The sequence below is a fragment of the Podarcis muralis genome, chromosome 3 (assembly GCF_964188315.1).
Source record: "Podarcis muralis chromosome 3, rPodMur119.hap1.1, whole genome shotgun sequence".
Taxonomy (NCBI): Eukaryota; Metazoa; Chordata; class Lepidosauria; order Squamata; family Lacertidae; genus Podarcis; species Podarcis muralis.
Genome location: NC_135657.1, coordinates 58986197 through 59008102, shown reverse-complemented (window position 1 = coordinate 59008102; position 21906 = coordinate 58986197). Strand labels below are relative to the sequence as shown.

Here is a 21906-nt window from a genome sequence, read left to right as displayed (position 1 = left end):
ATGTTAAATGAAGCCAAAAGGCAGGGCAGGGAAGAGAAGAGAAGAGGAGAATTATATTTTGCTACCCCTTATCTACATCTATCCTCAGAATGAGCTCAGGCTTGTTAGAGAAGTTGTTGTTGTTGTTTAGTCGTTTAGTCGTGTCCGACTCTTCATGACCCCATGGACCAGAGCACGCCAGGCACTCCTGTCTTCCACCGCCTCCCGCAGTTTGGTCAGGCTCATGTTTGTAGCTTCGAGAACACTATCCAACCATCTCATCCTCTGTCGTCCCCTTCTCCTTGTGCCCTCCATCTTTCCCAACATCAGGGTCTTTTCCAGGGAGTCTTCTCTTCTCATGAGGTGGCCAAAGTATTGGAGCCTCAACTTCACAATCTGTCCTTCCAGTGAGCACTCAGGTCTGATTTCCTTAAGAATGGATGTGTTTGATCTTCTTGCAGTCCATGGGACTCTCAAAAACAAATGTTTCTTTGTCTATGTTCGAAACAATAGGAAGAACAAGCAAGTAGTATGTTAGGTCGTCTGCATGGAGATGGGAGAAATGCTGTTGGAGGACACGAGAGAAGTCAGAACTGCTCAACAAACTACTTTGCCTCTGTCTTAACCCAAATGGAAAGAAGGTCCATCCTGGTGATAATAGACGATGCAGAGAGGATGTTGAAGCCCAAGATAGGAAGGGGAGGGGGAGGTGGTAAGATAACACCTAGCTAGTTTAAATGAATTCAAACCTTTCGGGCTTGTGAGCTGCGCCCAAGGGTACTAAAGGAAAGACACACTTCCTTTATCCATACATGTCTCGCATGGCCCTTGAGAGAATCTGCACTGACAAGGGGTTTGCGGGCTTCCCCTAGGCCTAGGGATATTGTGAAGACTAGATGCTGTACTGAGTGTCCTCGGTGCTCCTACACCCTTAGATGACAACAGATCTGCCTAGGCATTTAACGCGCCATGAGCCTCCTTTTTGCTTCGACGAGCATCCCAGCCACAACTCAGGCGACCGTCCTTTTATCCAGTCCCTCCGCTCCCCACCCCCACTCACTCACCATGTTTACAGCGAGGTCCATCCAGGCCTCCCTTTCCCCTGCGGTCACCGCTCGCCCCTTCTCCGCTTCCATCTCTCTATAGAGGTGAGCGGGGCCGCCGCCGACTCTACAGCCCCGGAACGGAGTGTATGGAGCCGATGTTTCCGGGGGGGAATCGGGATCTACACGGACCACGCAGAGGTGGGGGACTAGAATGCAGGTAGGAGGCGGAGCGGCTGCAGCCGCTGCCTTCGCTTTGCGTGGCCGACGTCCGGGGCGGGGCTGGAGGCTTTGCGGCGGCTGCGCTACGGGGAAGAGGCAGCGCCGAGCCCTTGCTTTCCGCGGACGCCGGGATGCTGCTGGCCGTGTGGGGCTTCCTGAAGCGCCACAAAAAGAAATGCTTCTTCCTGGGCGCCTTCGTGGGCGGTAAGTGAGAAGACCCCTCCCTTCGCCTTCCGCTCGCGTGTCCTTCTCGGTCTCCGCATAGCCCTCCTTAGCCCTTCCCGAGGAAGGGGGCCTTTGGCTGGCTTTGCTTCTCACCCAGTGCCGCATTTACGTATAAGCTAAACAAGCTATAGCTTAGGGCCCCACAAAAAATTAAAGAAAAATAAACCCTGGGTGTAAATTTCCAAAATATAAGATAAAACCTACATACAGCAACAGAGGCGAATGGCTTTAGATACCTATTAGGTCCAGAAATAACCATATAGCATATATTCAACACAAAAAAACAGCGGCAATTTGTTGTTGACAAAGGACGGCTGGAAATATAAAGGGCCCCATTACCTTCAGTAGCTTAGGGCCTCATCAAACCTAAATCCAGCCCTGTTCTCTCCCCCATACGCTCCGCCTCCCCCCATGCACACACACACCTGCTGCCTTGTTCCCTGAGATTCCTCTCCCCCCCAAATCTCCCAGCAGTAAGCCCTACTGTTTTTAGTGGGGCTTACTCCCAGGAAAGCGTGGCTACCTGCCCAAGCAATTATAGCACTGGATGTCGGTGCGGTCGTGCCAGTTACAACACCAACAAACCTGCTAGGCAGGCCAGCTCTAGCATTCCTGTGTATTGTAAGGCAGGGGCTGAAGTCAAGAGAGGGCCACTTGCTCCTGCTCTATGGTGGCCACACACCTTCTCTCCCAGGCTGCGGCTCCTGCTGTTTCTCCCTCCTTGTGCCTTTATTTCAGCTGATCTCTTGTGTCTTTTAGCCAGAATCCGGTGTGTCATCCCTCCTTTTTCCTGGCTTGAAAAGTAGCCCCCCACCCCCCCAAGAAAAACTTTTTTTAAGCTCAAAATTGCTGAAGGTGCTCGAGTTCAGGCCTGTTCCTTATTCACTCGTTTCAGATTATAACTTGTCTTAATCTTTCCTAACAAGTGCATGTATGGACTCATTCCTTCTTTTCAGATCAAAGTCTTTCTTTTTGCACAATCATCCTGTTATAACCAGCTCTTGCAGATACTTGCTCCCCACCCCTGATTTGTTTTTTGCTCTGTACTAGTGGGAAAACACTTACCCCTTTATTGTGCTTTTCTGGACATATACATTTCACGTGCTGATATCTTGTATTCTACATCATTAGAAGTTTATATTTCAAAATAGGGGAGTATGTGGCAGTAGCAGCCATTGCTTCATAACTTACATTTGAAACTGCTATATATTCATTTGCCATGAATTAGGCTTTTCTCATCTCAGTATTCATCACTACTTAACCAGGGGACTCTATTTCCATTATCAGTTTGCTAAAAGTACTACTTGAATAATTTGTATAGTCAACTTTTTTATCTGATTGTGTGAAACTATTACCAATAATTTTCTATCACAATCCATTGTAGGTCATTTTTGCCTGAGAAAGGGAAGACAGTTTGGAAATTAAGAACAGTTTTATTTAGCACATATGCTGTTTCGGTGATCCTGTACTGTGATGGGATCCAGCCTTACTTATGATCATTTAATCTAATTGTGAGAACTTGTTCTGGGTAACATTTTTACAATTTCTACTGAAATCAAGAGAAAAATATATTCTAAAGCAGAAGAAACTGTTTGGTTGTAAGCCCTAAATTATGCCTCTTCTAAAATACCTTTAATAGGAGTTTACATACTTGGAAAATATGGACAGAAAAAAATGAAAGAAATCCAGGAAAGAGAAGCTGCAGAATACATTGCACAAGCACGAAGACAGTATCATTTTGAAAGTAACCAGAGGACTTGCAACATGACAGGTAAAGCAACAGCAGTCTTGGAATCAATTCAGGTTATACCATGGCTTTTGCTAACTAAAGTGCACGTCACTTGCCTATTGTTGGTTCCTGTTTTCTCAGCACATATTAATTACCATAGTTTCTGATGCCAATTTGACAACTGATCACTGAACCATGATTTGTCATGCCAAATCATAGTTAAACTTCCTTAACTATGGTTTGGTGTGCTGCCTAAACTGAAGTGGTCTTTTTGATTGAGGTAATATAAACAGAATCACATAGTAGGGTCAAAATAATTGCATGTCTAGCTTCGCATTTCCAGGGGGACTTGTGTTTTGTTAACAGCAGCCCCTTAAGTTGCATGGCAAACTACATTTAAAACTCATGAAGGACCATCTGTAGCCTAAAGTAAGTTTGAATTTTATAGCTAATTTTGTTTTATTTTTCTGCACATTTTATGGACTGTTCTTATCCTGTGCATCTGTGTTAAACTCCTATTTTTAAAAGCAATCATATCCATACTGAGCTTCCTTTACTCTAAAAGACTGAGATCATTTAATCTCTATTCATAAAATTAGTTCTCTGATTGCAAAAGTGCTCTTTGCACTTTGGGTTTGAATTCCTCCTTTTTGAAGAGGGGTAACTAAAGCTGGAAACAATAATATTAAAGGTGTCATTGTGCATACTTCCAGTTCGTGCTTTTTTTTGAAAAACAAAAACAAATGATCCTTATATTTATTTCCCAAAGACCAAGAGTTGGATTCAGACTTGCAGTTCTATGAACGGAACAGCTTCCCCTGTTGATGGAAGGTTCTGAGATCCAGCAGATGCTTGGCTGGAGAGAGAAGGGGGGGGCATTTTAGTCTATTCTCCCTATTAGTTCACCACTTCCTGTGCTGTTCAGGAAGGAGTCCCACCCCTCTAAGGCAGTTTCCCATGAGCTGCTATAGCAAGTGTGGAAAACCTTTAACTCTTCAGATGTTGCTAAACTACAATTTGCATAAGCCTCAGCAAACATAGCCAATCACCAGGGATGTGGGAGTTGTAAACCACTGACATTTGGTGGACTAAATGTTCCTCACAGGTGTGCTAGAGGGAGGAGGAAGTATCAAAAAACACATACACATGTGATCAAACCAATTACTAAATAAATGATTTGTTTTATGAGATTCTATGTACGCTGGTTATGTTCCTAATCATATGCTTTTTGTTAATAGTCCTGTCAATGCTTCCAACATTAAGGGATGCTTTGATGTATCAACTGAATTCTGAGAGCCTCACTTCACTGCTGAAGAATAGGTAAGTGTGATCTGTTGATTTGGTTTGAATGCTTATTCTTTATATTTGGGCTATAAGTGGAATGTGCATATGTAACTATCATGTAGGAAAATTATTCCCTGCAACCTGAATCTGTGGACTGTGAAAACCTTTAAAGTTATTTTATCCTGATAGAGAAATATAAGAATTAAAACCATGTAGCACATTTTGTATCTAATATGCATTAGTGGGGAAATGATACTAAAAAGTATTTATAATGTATTTCTATGAAACACGTAGAGGAAGTATAAAGCAAATTCCAGTGTGTTTCAGTTAGTTTGAAAAATGCTTGTTGAAATATTATTTACAAAGGCCAGTTAGGGCTACATTTGTAAATTTCTTCAGAGCCTCAAATCCCCAGGCTTAGTTATTTATATCTTCATTTTCCTCTAAGCATTTCCTCCCAAGCAGTTTCAATGCTTGTTCATGCCTATAGTAAAGTGAAAATTGAATTTTCACTTTAATATAGACAGAAATTGAGCTTTCTTTCTACCATTCATTTTCAATGTTTCCAATTTTGTGTTTTCTTAGACCAGCCAACAAATTAGAAATATGGGAAGATTTGAAGATTATAAGTAAGTTGAAAGGAATAATTATGCTCATGATCCAGTGAGCCTCTTTTTATGTATGCACATAGCAGATCTTCTGGTTTTTCTTCAAAATGCAACTCTGGTCCAACTCCAGTGCACATTACAATCTGTAAGCAGAACTATCAGATATGTGCTTCTTCAGAAGCAAGTGCCATTCTGTTCAATGAAGTTTCCTACCAGCTTATTATGCATAGGATTGTAGCCTTACAGAGCATTCCTGTCCCCACCCCAATGGCTGCCAGGATGGTATGTACATGCCTCTCTACTGGCCTTCATTGTCAGAGGTAGGCAGCGGGGAAAGGCTCTGCTTTGGCAGAGGCCTCAGCTTTGCCTAGCCATGCACTGAGCAAGTAGTTCCCAACCTTTTTGATATGGCAATACCCAAGCCCAAACTTACATGGCATAGTGACCCATCAGTTTATTGTCACATGAATTTTTGACCTTCTCAAGTGTTAAAATTTGGAAATTGAACCTTTCTAACACAAGTGTTAATGCAGCATTATAACATGCCAACAAAACAAAAAGTTGTAAGATTACAAGCAATACTTATTTAAGGTTTGTTTACAAAGCCCATGACCCACTTATACAGGTTTTGTGAGCCACTGGTTGGGAAACGCTGCACTAATCTCTCACCTGTGGTAGCCAGCAGAAAGCTCTAAAGTGGGGCACTAGCAGATTGGGATCAATGGGACCCAACCCCTTGAGATATTTAGCTACACCAGCCTGGAGCTGATGTAGTGAAAATAATCTGTTCCACACTTTCCCAGCCCCTTGTTTGGATTGCTTTGCCATGTTCTTGCAAGCGTAAGTAATAGGCTTGTAAAATTTGTCCTTGTTTGAGCTCATTGCATCTTAAGCTCTTGATTACCCAGAAGAAACACCTTTTTGAAGAAGACACGAAATACAGATAGCCCCTCTAAATAAGCTCTAGAAAGTTATGTTTTCTGCACATAAAACCAGAACGGTAAACAGTTACTCTATCCCATATATACAATATTTATTACTCTGCATTACTTTAGATGACATGCTGATTATTAGCTGTCCACTCTTTTTCATTTAGCATCATTCCTTTTTCTGTTTAAAGGTTTTACAAGAAGCATTGTAGCTGTATATAGCACATGTATGCTTGTAGTTCTTCTACGAGTACAGTTAAATATTATTGGTGGATACATCTACCTGGATAATGCAGCAGTTTGCAAAAACGGCACAGTAAGTACATTCTTTGAGCAGTATATCAGTGATTGAAAATTTCAGTAAGGGTGGCTATAATATGTAGAATCCAGTACATAGTATTAGACTTACGGAAATCCAATTGACATTAATTAATATGCCGAGGATGAAATCCAACATCACAAGTGAAATTTTTGCTTGCATGACAGGACTGCCCCTTCCTCTCCTCTCCCTGCACCCTCCCAAATGCAGAGGGGGGAGAAGAATGAGAGATTCTGTTGCACATGTGCAAGGCCATTCTGCTAGCAGATGAGGCACGACTGGATATCATCCTCAATTTATGAGTATTGGAAGATTGGACCAATTTACAAAGTGAATGATGCTAAAGAGCAGAGATGATGCTTCTTGAATTCCTTTTTTTGTAAACTCTCTGGCCCTCATAATTGGGGGTGGATTCATCCATTTTGTTGGTGTTGAATAAGTTGACAGCACAGCAAAAAGGAAATAAATTTGGTGTTCCATGCTTGTGTGGTTGTTCCCAATGTTAGCTCTTATTTATAACGAGAGAGGATCTATAAGGCTTTTAAAAAAGAGAGATTTGAATTGTTCTGTCCTCTGTTGTTCTGTGTTTAAAGATGGCTGAGGCTGTTAAGATCCAGGGTATCTTGAGAGTGATGCCAGCAGCAGGAGAGCACAGAGAAGGCACGGGGAGGGAAATTCTGCATCCTGACTGGTTGTACAGACACATGGAGGATAAACACACTGTTCCATAAAGTAACAGAAACATTACAGAATGTTTTTCTCCTTATAGACACCTCTAGCTCCCCCTGAAGTCCAACAGCAATATTTATCAAGTATTCAGCACCTTCTAGGAGATGGTATGATATCTGTAAACCTCTTCCTACGTAGTGCCAATATTTTCAAAGTTTGAACAAATGGGTAGCTAGTCTTCAGTAACTTTTTCCTTCTGCCTTAGGTTTGACTGAATTAATTACTGTGGTTAAAAAAGCTGTGCAGGATGCATTTGGGAGGTAAAAAAATGGCTTTTAAAAAGTTTTCATGTGTATTTTTAAAGTAATTCATTGGGATGCATTCAATTGATGTGATAAATAATGTTTAACTTCTTCCCCTTTCAGTGTTTCTCTCAAACATGCTCTTTCTCTCTTGGATTTGGACCAGAAGCTACAAGAAATTAGAAAGGTGATAGAACAACCTGGAGATGGGTCATCATCTGAAGACACTGGGTCCCAGTCTCTGCTGTGTCATTACATGATGCCAGATGAAGAGAATCCATTAGCTACCCAGGTATTTTCATAGTATTGTGAGCAGGGAACCAAACCAAACCTGAAGTTGTTGGGGGCGGGGCAGAGATTGGCTCTAGGTTTTTTAAAAAAGGAGCAGAATTTAAACTTGAAACTCAAATCTTTTAGTTTGCTTCCATCTGAACCAGAACCAGACCTTTCCGAACAAAAAAAGTTCAACATAAATAAAGGAATCCTGTACATTCACTTGGAGCACTATCCAGGTTGCTTTTATGCTCCATTGTTTGTCTTTCTAGGCCAGTGGACTTACAGAAGGAGATGTGGCTACTATTAAATTACTTAATGAGACAAGAGACATGTTGGACAGGTATGCAGCAAATATTATCTTTGGTAACTTAGGCTAAATAAACTTAGGAAAGGAAAATAGGAAACTGATTTTTTATCAGAGTAGAGAAATTGAGGGTGATTTTGCATAACGAAGTATCTTATTTATTTAAAAAAAAACCTTTCTCAAATGCTTTGATTCTCCACTTCCCTTGTCCCTGTTTGAGCAAACCACAGTTTGCTGTTTTATCCAAACTGAGAAAATATAGCTTGTCTCTAAACTTGGGGTTGAAACTCATTTTAATTACTGGCAAAGACACAAACTTTGCTTCATAGAGATGAGGGTGGGGAGTGAATTGGAGCAAGAAGAGCAGAGGAAGAACAAATAGGCCTCCAGTAAATTCTTCCAGGCCCAGCCAGAGAGGCCTGGAGGTGCCTGAAATGCCCCATTTCGAGATTAGCCTCATATCCCCATCAGCAAAGTATCACTTTTATTTAAATTACATTTTAAATATGTTTTTCAAAATACGTTGGCATGTAGAGAGGGATTTATATATCTATTATTATTATTTGATTGATTTATTCCAGTCCAGATTTCAATAGAGTTTTGAGTTCATGCTTAAATAGAGGGTTCAGTCGATTATTGGACAACATGGCAGAATTCTTCAGACCCACCGAACAGGACTTATGCCATAGTAGTTCCATGAACAGGTAAACATCTTTAAACATGTTTTAATATAAATGCTTTTCAATGTAGAAGAATCTAAGTATAGTCAGAGTTTTACTTACTATTTCACTATTATCAGGTTCTCCAAAAAATAGTTGAGGTTTCAGCAAGATCACATAGCAATCCTGCCAGATGGACCAATTTTAGGCTGAATTTTTAACAAAAACAATGTCTTAACATAGTTTGGACTGTGCTCTTCTTCCAGCAAAATGTGTTAACCCTTTGTTTAATTATGAGTAATTAGTCTTAAAATAACTGATAGATCTGCTGTCTAGCAAGATTGAATACTCACTCAGACTCCACTAAGTTAATTTTATTTTCAAATTCTTTTTATTTAAAGTTCCTCTCCACTTCCTGAAAAACACACTGCACAAACTTTCTCATGGGAGACACTTGTTTTAGCAAACATAAAGAAAGCCATTTTGAAAAGAGAAGTAAAAGAAGGCAGAATGCTTCCTTGTAATCAGGTGCAGTGTTGGCACTTCGGAATGGAAGTGGGAGACAAACTCTGCTCCCCCACACCCTGAATCTTCATGCCGGCCATCAAATAAACCAACATGCATTGGCCAGTCAGGTGACCACCACACATAGGAGCCAAGAGACTCCCATTCAGAAATGCAGCTACTACATAGCACCATATAGCTCAGTTGGTTAGAGCATGGTGCTGATAGCGCCAAGGTAGCAGGTTCGATCCCCGTATGGGACAGCTGCATATTCCTGCATTGCAGGGAGTTAGACTAGATGATCCTCAGGGTCCCTTCCAACTCTTAAGATTTTATGAATCTATGCCACCTACCCACAATGTCTAATCTGGACCAGGAGCCAGGCAGGGAGGGTGGCTGAATGAGTGTGTGTAGGCTGGAGAGCCTGTGCAACTGGATAGAGGTTGTGTGCTGCCTGCTCCAAACTGACAGGCTGTGAGTGGTAGCATGTGATGGGCTGGTGAAGGGCCCTTTTTTGCTTCTGGGGCTCAGTCAGTCCCCAACCTGGCTGAGCTTTCCCCTGGGCAGGTATTATGTGTTTACTATTCTTCTTCTGAATCTGTTTATTACAAAAGTAGCTAACAAGACATTTATGTTGTGTAATCACATCTCTTTCCCCACCTCCACCTCCAGTCTTTCCAGTGTCAGTCTTCCTTTAGCCAAGATAATTCCAATAATAAATGGGCAGATTCATTCAGTCTGCAGTGAAACACCTAGCCATTTTGTTCAGGTAAGAAGACCTTTCCCTCTTTCTTTCTTTCTTTCTTTCTTTCTTTTCTTTTCTTTCTTTCTTTGGCTTAGTCTGTTATTTAATAGCTTTTCTGCACTTAGTTTTCAGGGTGTCTTATAAACAAAATGAAACAGTACAAATGGGGAGAAATCCAATTAAAATAATTTCACACCCAAAATATGAAAATGTAGACCTGTCAGCCTGCTTTGTATTGTTGCCATTAGTATATTTTTAAGCCTTTAAAAGTGTACTAAGCTCTGTACCAACAGTAAACTAGACTTGTTGCTGTCATAATGTCTCACATCTTATTAATCAAAATATGAAGAAATGTGTAGAATTCAGGTATGCACATTTTACACTGCATAAACACAGGAAGTGAGACTGCCAGGATGACACATTTTATTCTGAGTGGAAGAAATAGAATCCATCCCCCTTTTTGGTTAGGCTTCCAGGTTGGTTATGGCTGAGGCAAAAGCCGTTTTAGTGTCCCCGGTAGATGATCCACATATGTAAGATAGAACATTTCCATCTTAACAGTTTTGAACTTCTCAGCCTCTAACAGTGCATGAAGTAACGTGCCAAGCAATTCTGTTAACCAGGCTTGAAGTGTTAACGGGGGGTTACTTGCTGATATTACGCATCTGCTTGTGTTAAAAAAGAGTGCTGTATCTGCTACATGAACATTCTCTTTCCAGGACCTTCTAATGATGGAACAAGTGAAAGATTTTGCTGCTAATGTGTATGAAGCTTTCAGTACCCCTCAACAACTAGAGAAATGAACTCCACAGCGGGGTGTACATATGATCCGTAGTGCCCAGTCCTGTGAATACTTCATTTGATGACGAATCTCTTCAGAATGGTACAAGATTATTAATCCCTGCAAAAAGAATGTCTTTTGAGAAAATCCAACACCTAGGTTTTATACTGATAGAGCTCACCAGACTTAAGTAAATTTAAGGGGGAAGTATCATTACACTGCAAGCCTTTGTGTTGAAGCAGTCTCAGTTACAAATCACTTGTTTACAAAAGACAGTGCAAAAAATAATAATCTGCCTACAGTAACTCCTTTCCCCACCCCATAAGAAGTACATCTGGCTTCAAAAGTGTGCAGGCAATGTCAGGCTTCTGTCTCTCTTGACCCAGTGGGGAGGTGGTTATCTTTCCCCAGTCTCCCCTCAACCCAGAGACAGTGGTTGACCTATGAAAGGAGTTCACAGATTGGCTGCAGCAGGTAACACATTAAGAATAGGGGCGGGGGAGAGAACCCCCCCCCCCTGTACTCAGCACCTCTTCTCTTGGTGGCAGGGGAAGATCAGGAGTAGCTCGTCTCAGCACCAATCAGCTGTGAAGCAGGGTAGAACATGTCCTACGTGCCCTTCCCCTATGGCAGTTCTAAGCCATGAGAGGTTTCACTCAAAACATCTACTACTATGAAAGGGGGAGATGCAATCAAGCTTCCTTTACTCCCAGCTGTCTCTTCAACTTCTTACCTGCTAGCCTGAGTGAGTCTATAAGAATGTGAGAACAGGAGTAGGGTATGTGGCCTTCTGTGCTTTAGGCTGATGGTTCCAAATGCATATTTTTAGAACACGGTTATCTTCTGAACAACGCAATGCTGAGTGCTTACTCTACTGTTTCAGATTCAGAGTAGATGGTTCCTAGAAAATATGTTTATGCTGTTTGTAAATGGCTCCTGCTGTATACATTCATTTGTAAATATTTTTAATTGGAATATCTGTTAAATATCTGACAATAAATTATTTTAACAAAGATTATGTGTGGTAACTTGCTACATCCTAAGCTTGCCGTTCAGTGATGTATTTGTGCAATTTTGAACTGTAGGGGGCGGGAATGGATGCAATGCTTTATTTTTTGTATATAAAAAAAATCAGTTGTAACTTCAGCACAAAAAGAAGCATTAAACATATTAGTAGTCTTGCTGTAGCTATACCTACTTCTTCTGTAGCAAATTTATTCTATTAGATTCTACTTTATATATGTACGAAGGTCCCCTAGCAGCTTACAAAAGTTTCTTTAAAAAAAAATGCAGTCAAATACAGTAATCACATTGCATTCAAGTAGAACCAGGATTATTTAGGCTGTATTTCTTGTCCTTGTCCTTTTCCTTCTCTGGTTTTGTAGCAGGAAACAGTTCCCACCGAGCTTCTTTTGAGGCAAAGGAGTGGGACCGAGCAGCTAGAACTTGCCCATCCCATAACGAAAGCAAATATACAGTACATTCACACAGAGAAAAAAGAGTTTGGTTGTAAATCAACAAGGCAACTGGACTTCAACATTGATTTCTCCTTATAGAACCTCAGCTGCTTTATTAAAGTGTTTCATGAAGATTACAATTACACAAATTTTTAAATTAGCAATAATTTTCTTTTTTTCAAGTCACAAACTGCAAGATACTCAAAGAGGCAATAGCTTTAGAATCTTACCTGTCTGATACTTAAGTAACTGAACATACATGTATCAAAATTTAAGAAGTATATAATTGTAGGCCATTTCTCACTAATCAGAACTATGACCCAAGTCCTAATATGTAATTTTATATTCAAGGAAAGTGTGATGGGGTAATATTGAGGTAGGTTATAGGACTGAGGAAACTCCTAGCACCCAACTCCAGCAAAATGGAATCAAATATTACTGAAACCAATGGAAGAAGTTGAAATTCAGAGCTACTTACCACTTATCCCTACTGAAAACAATCCTAAACACTTAACTTGAGCATATTCCATAGTAGGACTGTTGCATAGACAATGGTAGGATTGTATTGTTTGTCATACTTGATTTACAGTCAAATGCAGTGTACAACATTTCAGTTTTAGAATGCCTCAACCTTTTTTGTCCATAGTTATTTGAGCACCAATTCTAACATTAGGCATGGCGGACTCCCCCGCCGCCCTTGGTTGCTTTTTAAAGCCAAAATACTTTTCTTTTTAAGACACATAATAACTTTTCTGTTTAGTCTGTCTTTTGTGAGCCTCATAAGATGACTCTTCCCAAGGCCCAAAATCTTGAGCGGTTTTGCCTGACTGGTCTATGTCCTTGAACTCTAGTAATCCCTCTTGCTTGTGTGGCTGCAGGATAGAGAGCGGGGTGTAAGTGAAAAAACTAGCTTACTGTACAACGTAAAATTCACTTTAATTGCTCTGCTCACTTGCCTCTGGCTCAGCTCTGCACTGGCATTTGGTCCCTAGGTTACCCCAAAGGAAATGTGTCCCTGGGACTCAAAATAGTTCATCGCTTCACTCTGCGGTTTACTTGCACTTCCTGCCTAGTTGTGGTAGATTCTGCCTAATTTCATAGGTCCTCTTTTCAAAAACTGAAGGTGGAACAAGATCAGTGCATGAATCTTCCTATAGATTATTTCTGTTTCAGATATATATCCCCTGTCACCTCAGAAGTAAGTCATGGTGAGCGAGCTCTGATTGTTCACCAAAATAATACTAACAAAAGAATCAGTCATAATAACCAAAAGTGAAGGATGTCTGTTGCTAATAGACGTTAGTCAGCTGCAGAGTCCAGCCCCACTGATACGGAAATATAGTGAACGGCAATTGAGGTGCGACTACCATCATTCCCTTTTCCCCCATGGAAACCCATGGCAATGGTTCTTCATATCCAATCAGCTTAACCTGAAACAGAAAAGCTTTTATTAAATGGTAGAAGCCATTCAAAGAGATGCTGACTCTCTTAAGATCTTGCGCTTAAAAGTCTCTGTCTCTCCAGATGAGAATAGCCATAGTCTGGAATTAATGGGTGTTAAACAACAACATGACAAACCTTGACAGGATCTTAAAAAGTAGAGACATCACCTTGCCAACAAAGGTCAGTATAGTAAAAGCTATGGTTTTCCCAGTAGTGATGTATGGAAGTGAGAGCTGGACCATAAAGAAGGCTGATCGCCGAAGAATGGATGCTTTTGAATTATGGTGCTGGAGGAGACTCTTGAGAGTCCCATGGACTGCAAGAAGATCAAACCTATCCATTCTTAAGGAAATCAGCCCTGAGTGCTCACTGGAAGGACAGATCGTGAAGCTGAGGCTCCAATACTTTGGCCACCTCATGAGAAGAGAAGACTCCCTGGAAAAGACCCTAATGTTGGGAAAGATGGAGGGCACAAGGAGAAGGGGACGACAGAGGACGAGATGGTTGGATAGTGTTCTCGAAGCTACCAGCATGAATTTGACCAAACTGCAGGAGGCAGTGGAAGACAGGAGTGCCTGGCATGCTCTGGTCCATGGGGTCACGAAAAGTCGGACACGACTAAACAACACAAAACAACATTGACTAGCCTTGTAAACTAATCTGTTAGGGATGTTATATGCGGATGATCTTGCTTTGCTGGAGTGCATTTCATGTTCTTTCTAGTCCTGAAATTCTTCAAGAGAAATTGTACAGAAGTCATAAAAATAGGCAGATATTTCTTACCTCTGTCTTTCCGGTAATGCCTTTTGGTTCCCCAAGCATCAGAGTTCCTGAAGATGGCCAGTTAAGGAAAATGGCATACAGAATGTCTTCTTTTGGCTTAAATGTATACCTAGTAGGAGTTAACAAACGACGAATCATTTTTTCTAAAGATTGCAGGTGAAACTACCTAACCTACAAACAATTTGGGACCCTCGCCAGCAAAGCTGTTTAGTAACCAATGCAAATACTGCACACCTCAGAAGTGTGTTGTTATTTTAAACCACCTCTTTTTCTAGAGGAGAAGGACCAATAGTTTAGAAATAGTAATCCCACACATCATACGGAAGACAAAACTAGATAGCTTAGTCAAAATGATTGACCGTGTGTGGCGGGGGGGGGGGGTGTTTAATGAAATAGCAGCTATGGGGGAAGAGAGTGGTTCTGATCAAGACAACAGCATTTTGAGGGAGGATTTGCTCTCGCCCATTGCATAATTTCAATCTGGATTGCACCCTTCCTTAAATGCTATTTTCAACAGAAGGGGAGCTCCCATTGATACCAATGGAACTCTCCTCCTGGGGTTAACAGCAGCTGCAGCAAAGGCTCAAGAGCAAAATGTTAAAAGTCTCACTGCACAAATACCACAGTCCTGATTCAGTTCTCCCTGATTCAGTAGCATCATACCTTGCTTGTGAAGGGAGTCAAATGAGGGGGAAGTGAAATATAGCCAATATAGTGGAACAATAACAAAAGTAAACTTAACGTTGGTACAGTACTTCCTGCATTTTTGCTTCACGGACTTACCATACTCCTGGTGTGGCACTGTCATTCTGAGCTCTCCAAGGTTTAGTGCTGAAAATGGCTTCCCCGTTGAGGGCCAGCCACGACCCCATTTGCTTCAAGCGCTCCTCAAAAATAACAGGAATGCGGCCATCGTGGGTGGGCCCGATGTTCAATAAGAGATTTCCTCCACATGACACTGTTTCTACAAGTTGCTGAAATTATATAGGGAGAGGAGCAATGAAAAGCCACACTGGGTTTGGCATTCCCAACATAGCTGCCCAGCGTTTGAGATGGCACATTTATATAGGTTGTTAAGCCTAAATTCATGCTTCTGTTACAACACTGTCAGTACCTTGCTGTAGGTTCAAATAAAGTGTAACTCATGGATGGGGAAACTGTGGCCCTTCAGATGATTTTGGACTCCAAACCCCATCAGCCCCAGCTAACACATCCGGTTGTCAGGGTTGATGGGAGCTGTAGTTCAACAACATCTGGAGGGAGACAAGTCCCCCAACCCTTGTCTAGCTGTTCAACTGGAAGTGCTCCTTCCGGGAATCAACATGGGTGTTTCATTAGTGGGCTCCTTAGTATTTTTTGTGTGGCCGCTGGCCCTTTAAAATGAGAAACAACTCTTGCACAATTATTTATCTATCCATCCCACCCTTCCTCCCAAAGGAGCCCAGGATCCGCAATAATTTTTAAAAAGCATTCTAAAACATTTTAAATTATTCTAAAGAAAGTTAAAATTATCAACATTGTTTCATCTAGTGAACTCAGGGTTGCCAGGAACAGTATCTGAAAGAATGCAAGAATTGACATCCCCAGATTCTTTATCTGGTTTTACCTTTACAAGCTCTTCAATTGTTAGGTAGTCACTCAACTGTGCATTCCTCCGATATCCCCAGGAATTTTTGTCTATTGTCATACAGTTTTCCCACTTATGGGGCAAAAGGTGTCCTGGGTTATAACGATCGGCACACGTGTAATAGCCTCCATGTTTACAAATGCAGTCAGCTCCCCAGCGGTCATTTGTTACAACCGTGTCCCGAACAGGGCTGGAGAGGGGGAGAATATATTGTTCAGATACAGTGCTTTATTTTAACAGGAAGCTCAGTAGATTCTATATAAGCAGTTTACTATTCTCGGATGCTTCCTAATAGGTAGGACTTAAAAACAACAACTGATTCAGTGGTACACTCTCTGTGCATTTTCTTCTAAATCAAATATTTTAACCTAGGTGATTATGCACTTCTGGATGTTTAAAAACAGCTAACACTTGTGGATACTATACAAAACCACAACCTCATCGTTGCTGCTCTAGCATGCTACACTTGTGGGGATTCTACATGTATTCGAAAGTATTTTCTAACTTAGAAATGCCAGTTTCTTTAAAAAGCCAATCCACTTCAAGCACCAAGACTTTTGCACTAGTTTTTTTTTAAGAGTGCCAATCCTCTTTTTTTTGAGTATTTGGTACTGGAACTTTGCTTGAAATGCTTAAGCAACATTTTCAATTCATTTTCTAAGCAACTTGGGGCCTTCCTCTACATCTGCCACTGGACAAACACATCCCTCCTGCAACTCATTGGAGATGTGACTTCCAACAACATATGAACAATCAGTGGAAAATCAGAACAGTGGAGAATGCGTCAGACTGAGTTGCATTTAGACCAGTCCTCACCAACCTTGAGTTTCCACAAGTTGTTGCAGATTGTGTGGGCTGCTGTCCAAGAACATCTGAGGGCTCAAGGTTAAGGAAGGCTGGTTTACTTCAGCCTTTGCTGAACTGGTGTCCTCCAGATGTTTCAGCCTACCATACTTCGTGACCACCCTGGCTGGCTTTAGTCCATAACATCTGAAGGCCATCAGGTTGAATGAGGCTGGTTTAGACAAATGCTTCCAGCAGAACTGGGTCAAATATCATCAAGTCTTCAAGTATTTGAAATGAAGAAGTCAGGGCACTGGGTTATAAATGTCACTAACCTACTGAAGAAAAAGCTGCACTTGTCCAGGACTCCTAAGCTGTGTAACTACAGGTCAGAAATCACAGGCACCTGCAATGACAGCCGCATTCCAAAACCACAAGGAGCTAGTATGAGGTACCCCATTCTCTCTCAATATCTTATTTAGGTAAGTAAATTAGAATTTGTTATCATGAAATGATTAATCAACAGTGAAATCCTGCACATGTTCTCTCAGAAGTAAGTTTAGTGGGACTTACTCCTAAGAACCTGTTTGTAAATGCATCAGCCTGGAGCAATGAGTTGCATGAAATGCCATTAAAAAGCTGTTGGGAAACAAGTTTCTTGCAATTATCAATATTGAATGCATTATTTCAAGGGCAGGGAGTAGGGAAATGGACGCACCTGTCATTATAAAGCCAAGCTAGGAAGCCAGTGCTGTTCCAATAAGTGTCTGAGGCATGCCCATCTCCATCTGACCACAGAATCTCTGGGTGGTACTTGTTCACAATCTCATACAGCTCTGGGAGTGACTTGACACTTGGGAACTGGTTTTTTAGGAACCCACTAGAGGCATCATCAAGGAAAAGAGGATTGAACCATTCAAAGAGCGAGTGATAGAGTCCAAAGTGTAAGACGGTTCTGTTTCTAATGGATGATGCTAATTCAGCCACAATGTCCCGTTTGGGTCCAACATCAACAGCATTCCAATTCCAAGAATATTTAGATCCCCACAATGTAAAACCTAGGAAACGAATGGTAGGATTAATAAAATAATTGTAATTGTAAATATATCGTGCACCTTTATTTTGCATTCTTGTTTAACCTAATGCTTCTGAACCTGTTGCTGGAAGCCTCAGGAGGGAAGAGTGCTCTTGTGCTCAGCTCCTGCTTGCAGCTTTCAAACAGGCATCTGTTTGGCCACTGTGAGAACAGGATGCTGGACTAGATGGGCCACTGGCCTGATCCAACTGGCTCTTATGTTCTTTAACTAAAGCATGCTCCGATTTAAATTAGCTGTTTATGGAGTACAGTCCGCCAGCCCTTGCTGTTGGGAATAGACGGCCAAGTGGGAGGCTGGGCAGGTAGGCTGGTCTTTCTTGTGCTTGCTGTGTGCAATGCCTGCCTGGGAGCTGAGTGCTCAGTGCCGAAGGAGAGCCATTACACCATGTAGGCCCAGTGGCACTCGCTGCCTCCCAAGGTGAGTAAGGTGCTGGCCTCACATTCACCTTGGGTCAGTCTCCATTGGGCTGCTAAGGCTGGGGGAATCCTCTTCCCAGGCCCCTGTGGGGCGGTGTGAGGAGGCACCTCTCTTTGGGACAGCTCAAAGACCAGGGGCGGTGGTGACTGCTGCTCAGAGGACTCCCAAGGAGCAGAGAGCAGGCTGAGGGAACACTCCACAAGGGAGGGTGTTCGAAAACGGGTGAGGGACTCGCAGCTCTGAAGGCAAGGGGTGAAGTGACTGAGCTTCTGAGGCTTGGAGAGTGTTTCCTCACAGGGGAGCCGCAGAAAGAATGTAGTTGGCCAAGGAAGCCATGGACTCAAAATGGTTGAAAACCTCTGTATCTAAGCAGCTGAATGAGGAAGCCCCACCCAGGCTTTTTGTCTGTTGAAACAAACAAAACAACTGTGCTCAGAAAGAAATACATTCAAGTTTACCTTCATGGTGCTTTGAAGTCAAGACAACATATTTGGCACCTGACGCTTTCAAAATGTCTGCCCACTGGTCGGCATCAAAAAACTCTGCTGTAAACAAAGGGCCAAAATCTTCGTAACTGAAACCAGGAGGATAGTTGCTCTTCATAAAGTTTACATAGGGAACTCTCTTTTCTTTCTGCCAATACCACCTACAAAGGAAACAAACAAGCCCATTGTATCTGCACACAAAGGCAGAAGCATTCAGAAGTTCCCAAATAAAGATTCAAACATGTTCTGGAGTATAGTCCTGCATCATGGGGCTTTTAGGAAACACAAGAAGCTGCTTTGTACCAAATCAACATGTTTCATTATTATACAACATGTTTCATTATTAGTGATCAATGTATAAGTTCCTGGTTTAAGAATTGGTTTAAACAATTAGGAAGAAGAAAAAAGAAAGGAAAAAGGGGTGAGTGGTGAGTGGGGTGGGGTGGTTATGCTTCTATTATTCTACTTAAAGCCTATTCTCATATTATTTATGCCACACATGTGAATGGAGTGAAGAAAAATCAACTGCACATCCTAATCATGATAAGCTTTGCTTTGTCGATGGACATAAAGTCCAAAGCAATATAAGCCACTTTTGTGAAAATGCTCCTTGCCCTGGAGCTTGTTTGCAGCTTTAGAACTCAGGTCACTTCTCATGCAGCCTGTTTATTGTGCACTCATCTCCATTTATTCAGAAAACGTTTGCAGGGAGACTACACATCTTCCGGTGTCCATTGAGCAATCTCTCTGATTTGCTTGCGTGGAGGTTATGCGATGTCACTCTGGGCAATTGTTAAGCTGCTCCTAAAATTCAGTTCATTAGTGGAGGTGCAGGATTTCCCAAGGGTTCATCCTTAGAGCCCCCTCACTTACATGAATACATGAAGCAGTAGCTTTCACTGAATAGCTAGAGCCCACCCACCTTAGAGCTAAAATGGCAGGGCTTCCGAGTTAAGTTTTGTATCATTCGTCCCTCTCTAGCACGCGGCTGAGTCCGAGGATCACAGCGGACCCACCAGAGGCAGCATAGGAGCCAACCCCTAGGGGCCAAGATAACTTTGGGCTCCCCAATAAAATATTTGAGGGGGCCAGCCCCCCCCCCGACCTCCCGCAGATTGATGGGCATTGCCATTCAAATGGTGTGCGTGCATTATGTCTTGTGATCCATTATGCGGGGCGAGGCTGCCCTGCCCCCCCTCCCATATTTTATTCCAGTTGGTACCCCAGGGAGGCAGCCACCCTCCTTGACATTTCCCACCCCGGAGGGAATCGGCCGGCACGATGCTCTCGGGAAGAAGAGGGGCGGGCAGGGTGAAAGAGCTTGAGCAGTGGGTGGGTGGGGAGCCTCACCAAAACCACTCGCTGCCGAAGCTTGGCACCGAGAAGACGCCCCAGTGGATAAAAATGCCGAACTTGACTTCGTCAAACCAGGCGGGGAGCGGCCGGGAGTCCAGCGACTCCCACGTGGGGTCGTAGCGAGCAGCATCTCCGGGATAGGGAAGCTGCAAGCAGAACAGGAGCAGCAGGAGCCCTAGAGGAGCCGCTGGGGAGCGAAGGATGGAGGAGCGCGCCGGCGGAGACATCAGGCAGCAGCAGCAGCAGCCCCTTGGCTCAGCTCCTCCTTTCCTTTCTGCGCCTCGTCTTCACGGGACTCCGGTCAGCTGACCGAGCAGCAGCCGCCGGGGAGACGAAGTAGGGCTGCTTCCGCTTCTTGCGAGGTCTGGATCTTTTTCATTTGCTTTCTCGTCTTCCGGCAGACCAAAATAGTGACTCGCCTTTGGCCGAGTTTGCTTTCCGCGCTGGCCTCCAAACAGGAAGTCGTTTCTGGGAGATGCGTCCTGAGATCGAGTCGAGCTTCTAACCTCTCAAATCAGTGGGGCTACCTGCCGCAAGGAAAACAAAAACTGGGGAGCGTTTGCCAGCCTTTATTGCGAGCATAGACTGTGGTTGAGCAGGCACAGAAGTCCACAGAGCATCTGCAGCCACACACACACACACACACACACACACACACACAGCACCGAGACCAGGAGGCCCTTTTCAGTGGCAACGCAGCCCCACTGCGCACGACCTTGGACAGCTCCAGAATAATAACCAACTGCTGTGGTTGTGTCGTGAGGTCATTCCTTCCCCCTCCAACGACCTGCCAGTGGTCTTCTCAACCACCTGGATCAAGTCACAGAGAAAGGACGTCAACTCCCAACACCTCGTCAAACAGTTCTGCCAAGTCACAGCAAACAGACCCCATGGCATCTCATTGCCACGGACCAAGGAGGTGCCACGTAGACCACACATGGAGGAAGTTGCCACCTTCCCAGAGCGCCACCAGAGCCAGGTTCAAGGCAGCAGCCACCTTCTGCAACAACTGGCCTGACTGCGCTGCACCCATGCCCATAGACAGGGCAACACAATTTCTGGGCTTGGTATACTGTGCGCTGATTTGGCCCTTTGGTGCAGTTGCCAGATAAGACACACATCTGCATGTGCTTCTTTATGTCTCATGCAAATTTGTGCACACTTTTGCAGGAGAGGGTGGAGTGACTCAAAATAAATCGGGTTGCATACAAGTCATAAGATGTCCAATGGACAAAATATCAACAAGTGAAGCTTTCTCCATAATTGTAGTTCCATACTAGAAAAGAGTTGCTCTGTTTGATATCTGTCTGCCACATAGCTGATAAAGGCACCACAGCCCCACTCTCCTCCAGTGGTCAACCCTAAAGAGTGCAACAAATGCAAGTTTCTGCTTGATGATAGCTCAGTTGGTTAGAGTATGGTGCTAATAACACCAAGGTTGCAGGTTCAGTCCCTGGATAGGACGGTTGCATATCCCTGTATTGCAGGGGGTTGGACTAGACCAGGGGTCAGCAACCCGCGGCTCCGGAGCCGCATGTGGCTCTTTTACACCTTTGCCGCGGCTCCGGGGCGGATACTAAAGAGGGGAGGAGGCGCATTGTGTGCCCCGAAACCCCCCACTGTTTTAAATGTCGCAATGGTTTTGCGGCTCCCAGTTTTTTTCCCTTCGGTCCAAGTGGCTCTTTTTGTCTTAAAGGTTGCAGACCCCTGGACTAGACGAACCTCAGGGTCCCAATTCTACAATTCTATGATTCTGTGATTCATGTTATGTTACTGTAGGTCTTTCATCTGCTAGTCTAAGGCTAGCAGTACTACACTTGGTGCAAGATAAGGCATGGTATTTAAGATGGAGGGGGTCAAAAGTGATTCAAGATTTACAG

General features: G+C 43.1%; 3 protein-coding genes across 6 annotated transcripts in view; 1 reads left to right on the top strand and 2 right to left on the bottom strand.

Moving 5' to 3' along the window:
• Nucleotides 1–1262, bottom strand: part of ADAT2 (adenosine deaminase tRNA specific 2) — a 35861-nt gene extending 34599 nt beyond the window's left edge. For 2 of the 4 annotated variants that reach the window (XM_077925934.1, XM_028723578.2), the window contains exon 1: nucleotides 1044–1186. In XM_077925934.1, the coding sequence (XP_077782060.1) occupies nucleotides 1044–1115 (72 nt within the window). In that variant the 5' untranslated portion in view covers nucleotides 1116–1186. Of the gene's footprint in view, nucleotides 1–1043 lie in introns of all 4 variants that reach the window. The other 2 variants (XM_028723576.2, XM_077925935.1) reach the window with 2 other exon arrangements.
• Nucleotides 1263–1315: 53 nt separating this feature from the next.
• On the top strand, nucleotides 1316–11591 carry PEX3 (peroxisomal biogenesis factor 3). Its single transcript, XM_028723575.2, has 12 exons — nucleotides 1316–1448; nucleotides 3109–3240; nucleotides 4437–4518; nucleotides 5068–5111; nucleotides 6211–6335; nucleotides 7108–7174; nucleotides 7273–7327; nucleotides 7433–7601; nucleotides 7855–7925; nucleotides 8471–8593; nucleotides 9725–9821; nucleotides 10517–11591. The coding sequence occupies exons 1-12, from the start codon at nucleotides 1376–1378 to the stop codon at nucleotides 10598–10600; spliced, it is 1122 nt and encodes a 373-aa protein (XP_028579408.2). The 5' UTR covers nucleotides 1316–1375; the 3' UTR covers nucleotides 10601–11591.
• On the bottom strand, nucleotides 10514–20625 carry FUCA2 (alpha-L-fucosidase 2). Its single transcript, XM_028723574.2, has 7 exons — nucleotides 20021–20625; nucleotides 18644–18831; nucleotides 17390–17729; nucleotides 15868–16078; nucleotides 15045–15235; nucleotides 14262–14370; nucleotides 10514–13465 (listed from the first exon to the last, which is right to left on the bottom strand). Exons 1-7 carry the CDS (start codon nucleotides 20251–20253, stop codon nucleotides 13325–13327), a joined length of 1413 nt encoding a protein of 470 aa, XP_028579407.2. The 5' UTR covers nucleotides 20254–20625; the 3' UTR covers nucleotides 10514–13324.
• Nucleotides 20626–21906: the final 1281 nt, after the last annotated feature.

What these genes read in the sequence shown, in the direction of transcription:
- FUCA2 (XM_028723574.2), bottom strand. Translation starts at nt 20,253, where the DNA reads ATGTCTCCGCCGGCGCGCTCCTCCATCCTTCGCTCCCCAGCGGCTCCT. An exon ending in CAATTGAAGAGCTTGTAAAG is followed by an intron (nt 15,236 to 15,867) that starts GTAAAACCAGAT and finishes ATATAATTTCAG; the next exon opens with CAACTTGTAGAAACAGTGTC. An exon ending in AGTGCCACACCAGGAGTATG is followed by an intron (nt 14,371 to 15,044) that starts GTAAGTCCGTGA and finishes AACTCCTACTAG; the next exon opens with GTATACATTTAAGCCAAAAG.
- PEX3 (XM_028723575.2), top strand. Translation starts at nt 1,376, where the DNA reads ATGCTGCTGGCCGTGTGGGGCTTCCTGAAGCGCCACAAAAAGAAATGC. An exon ending in CCTGGGCGCCTTCGTGGGCG is followed by an intron (nt 1,449 to 3,108) that starts GTAAGTGAGAAG and finishes TACCTTTAATAG; the next exon opens with GAGTTTACATACTTGGAAAA. An exon ending in CACCTAGCCATTTTGTTCAG is followed by an intron (nt 9,822 to 10,516) that starts GTAAGAAGACCT and finishes TTCTCTTTCCAG; the next exon opens with GACCTTCTAATGATGGAACA.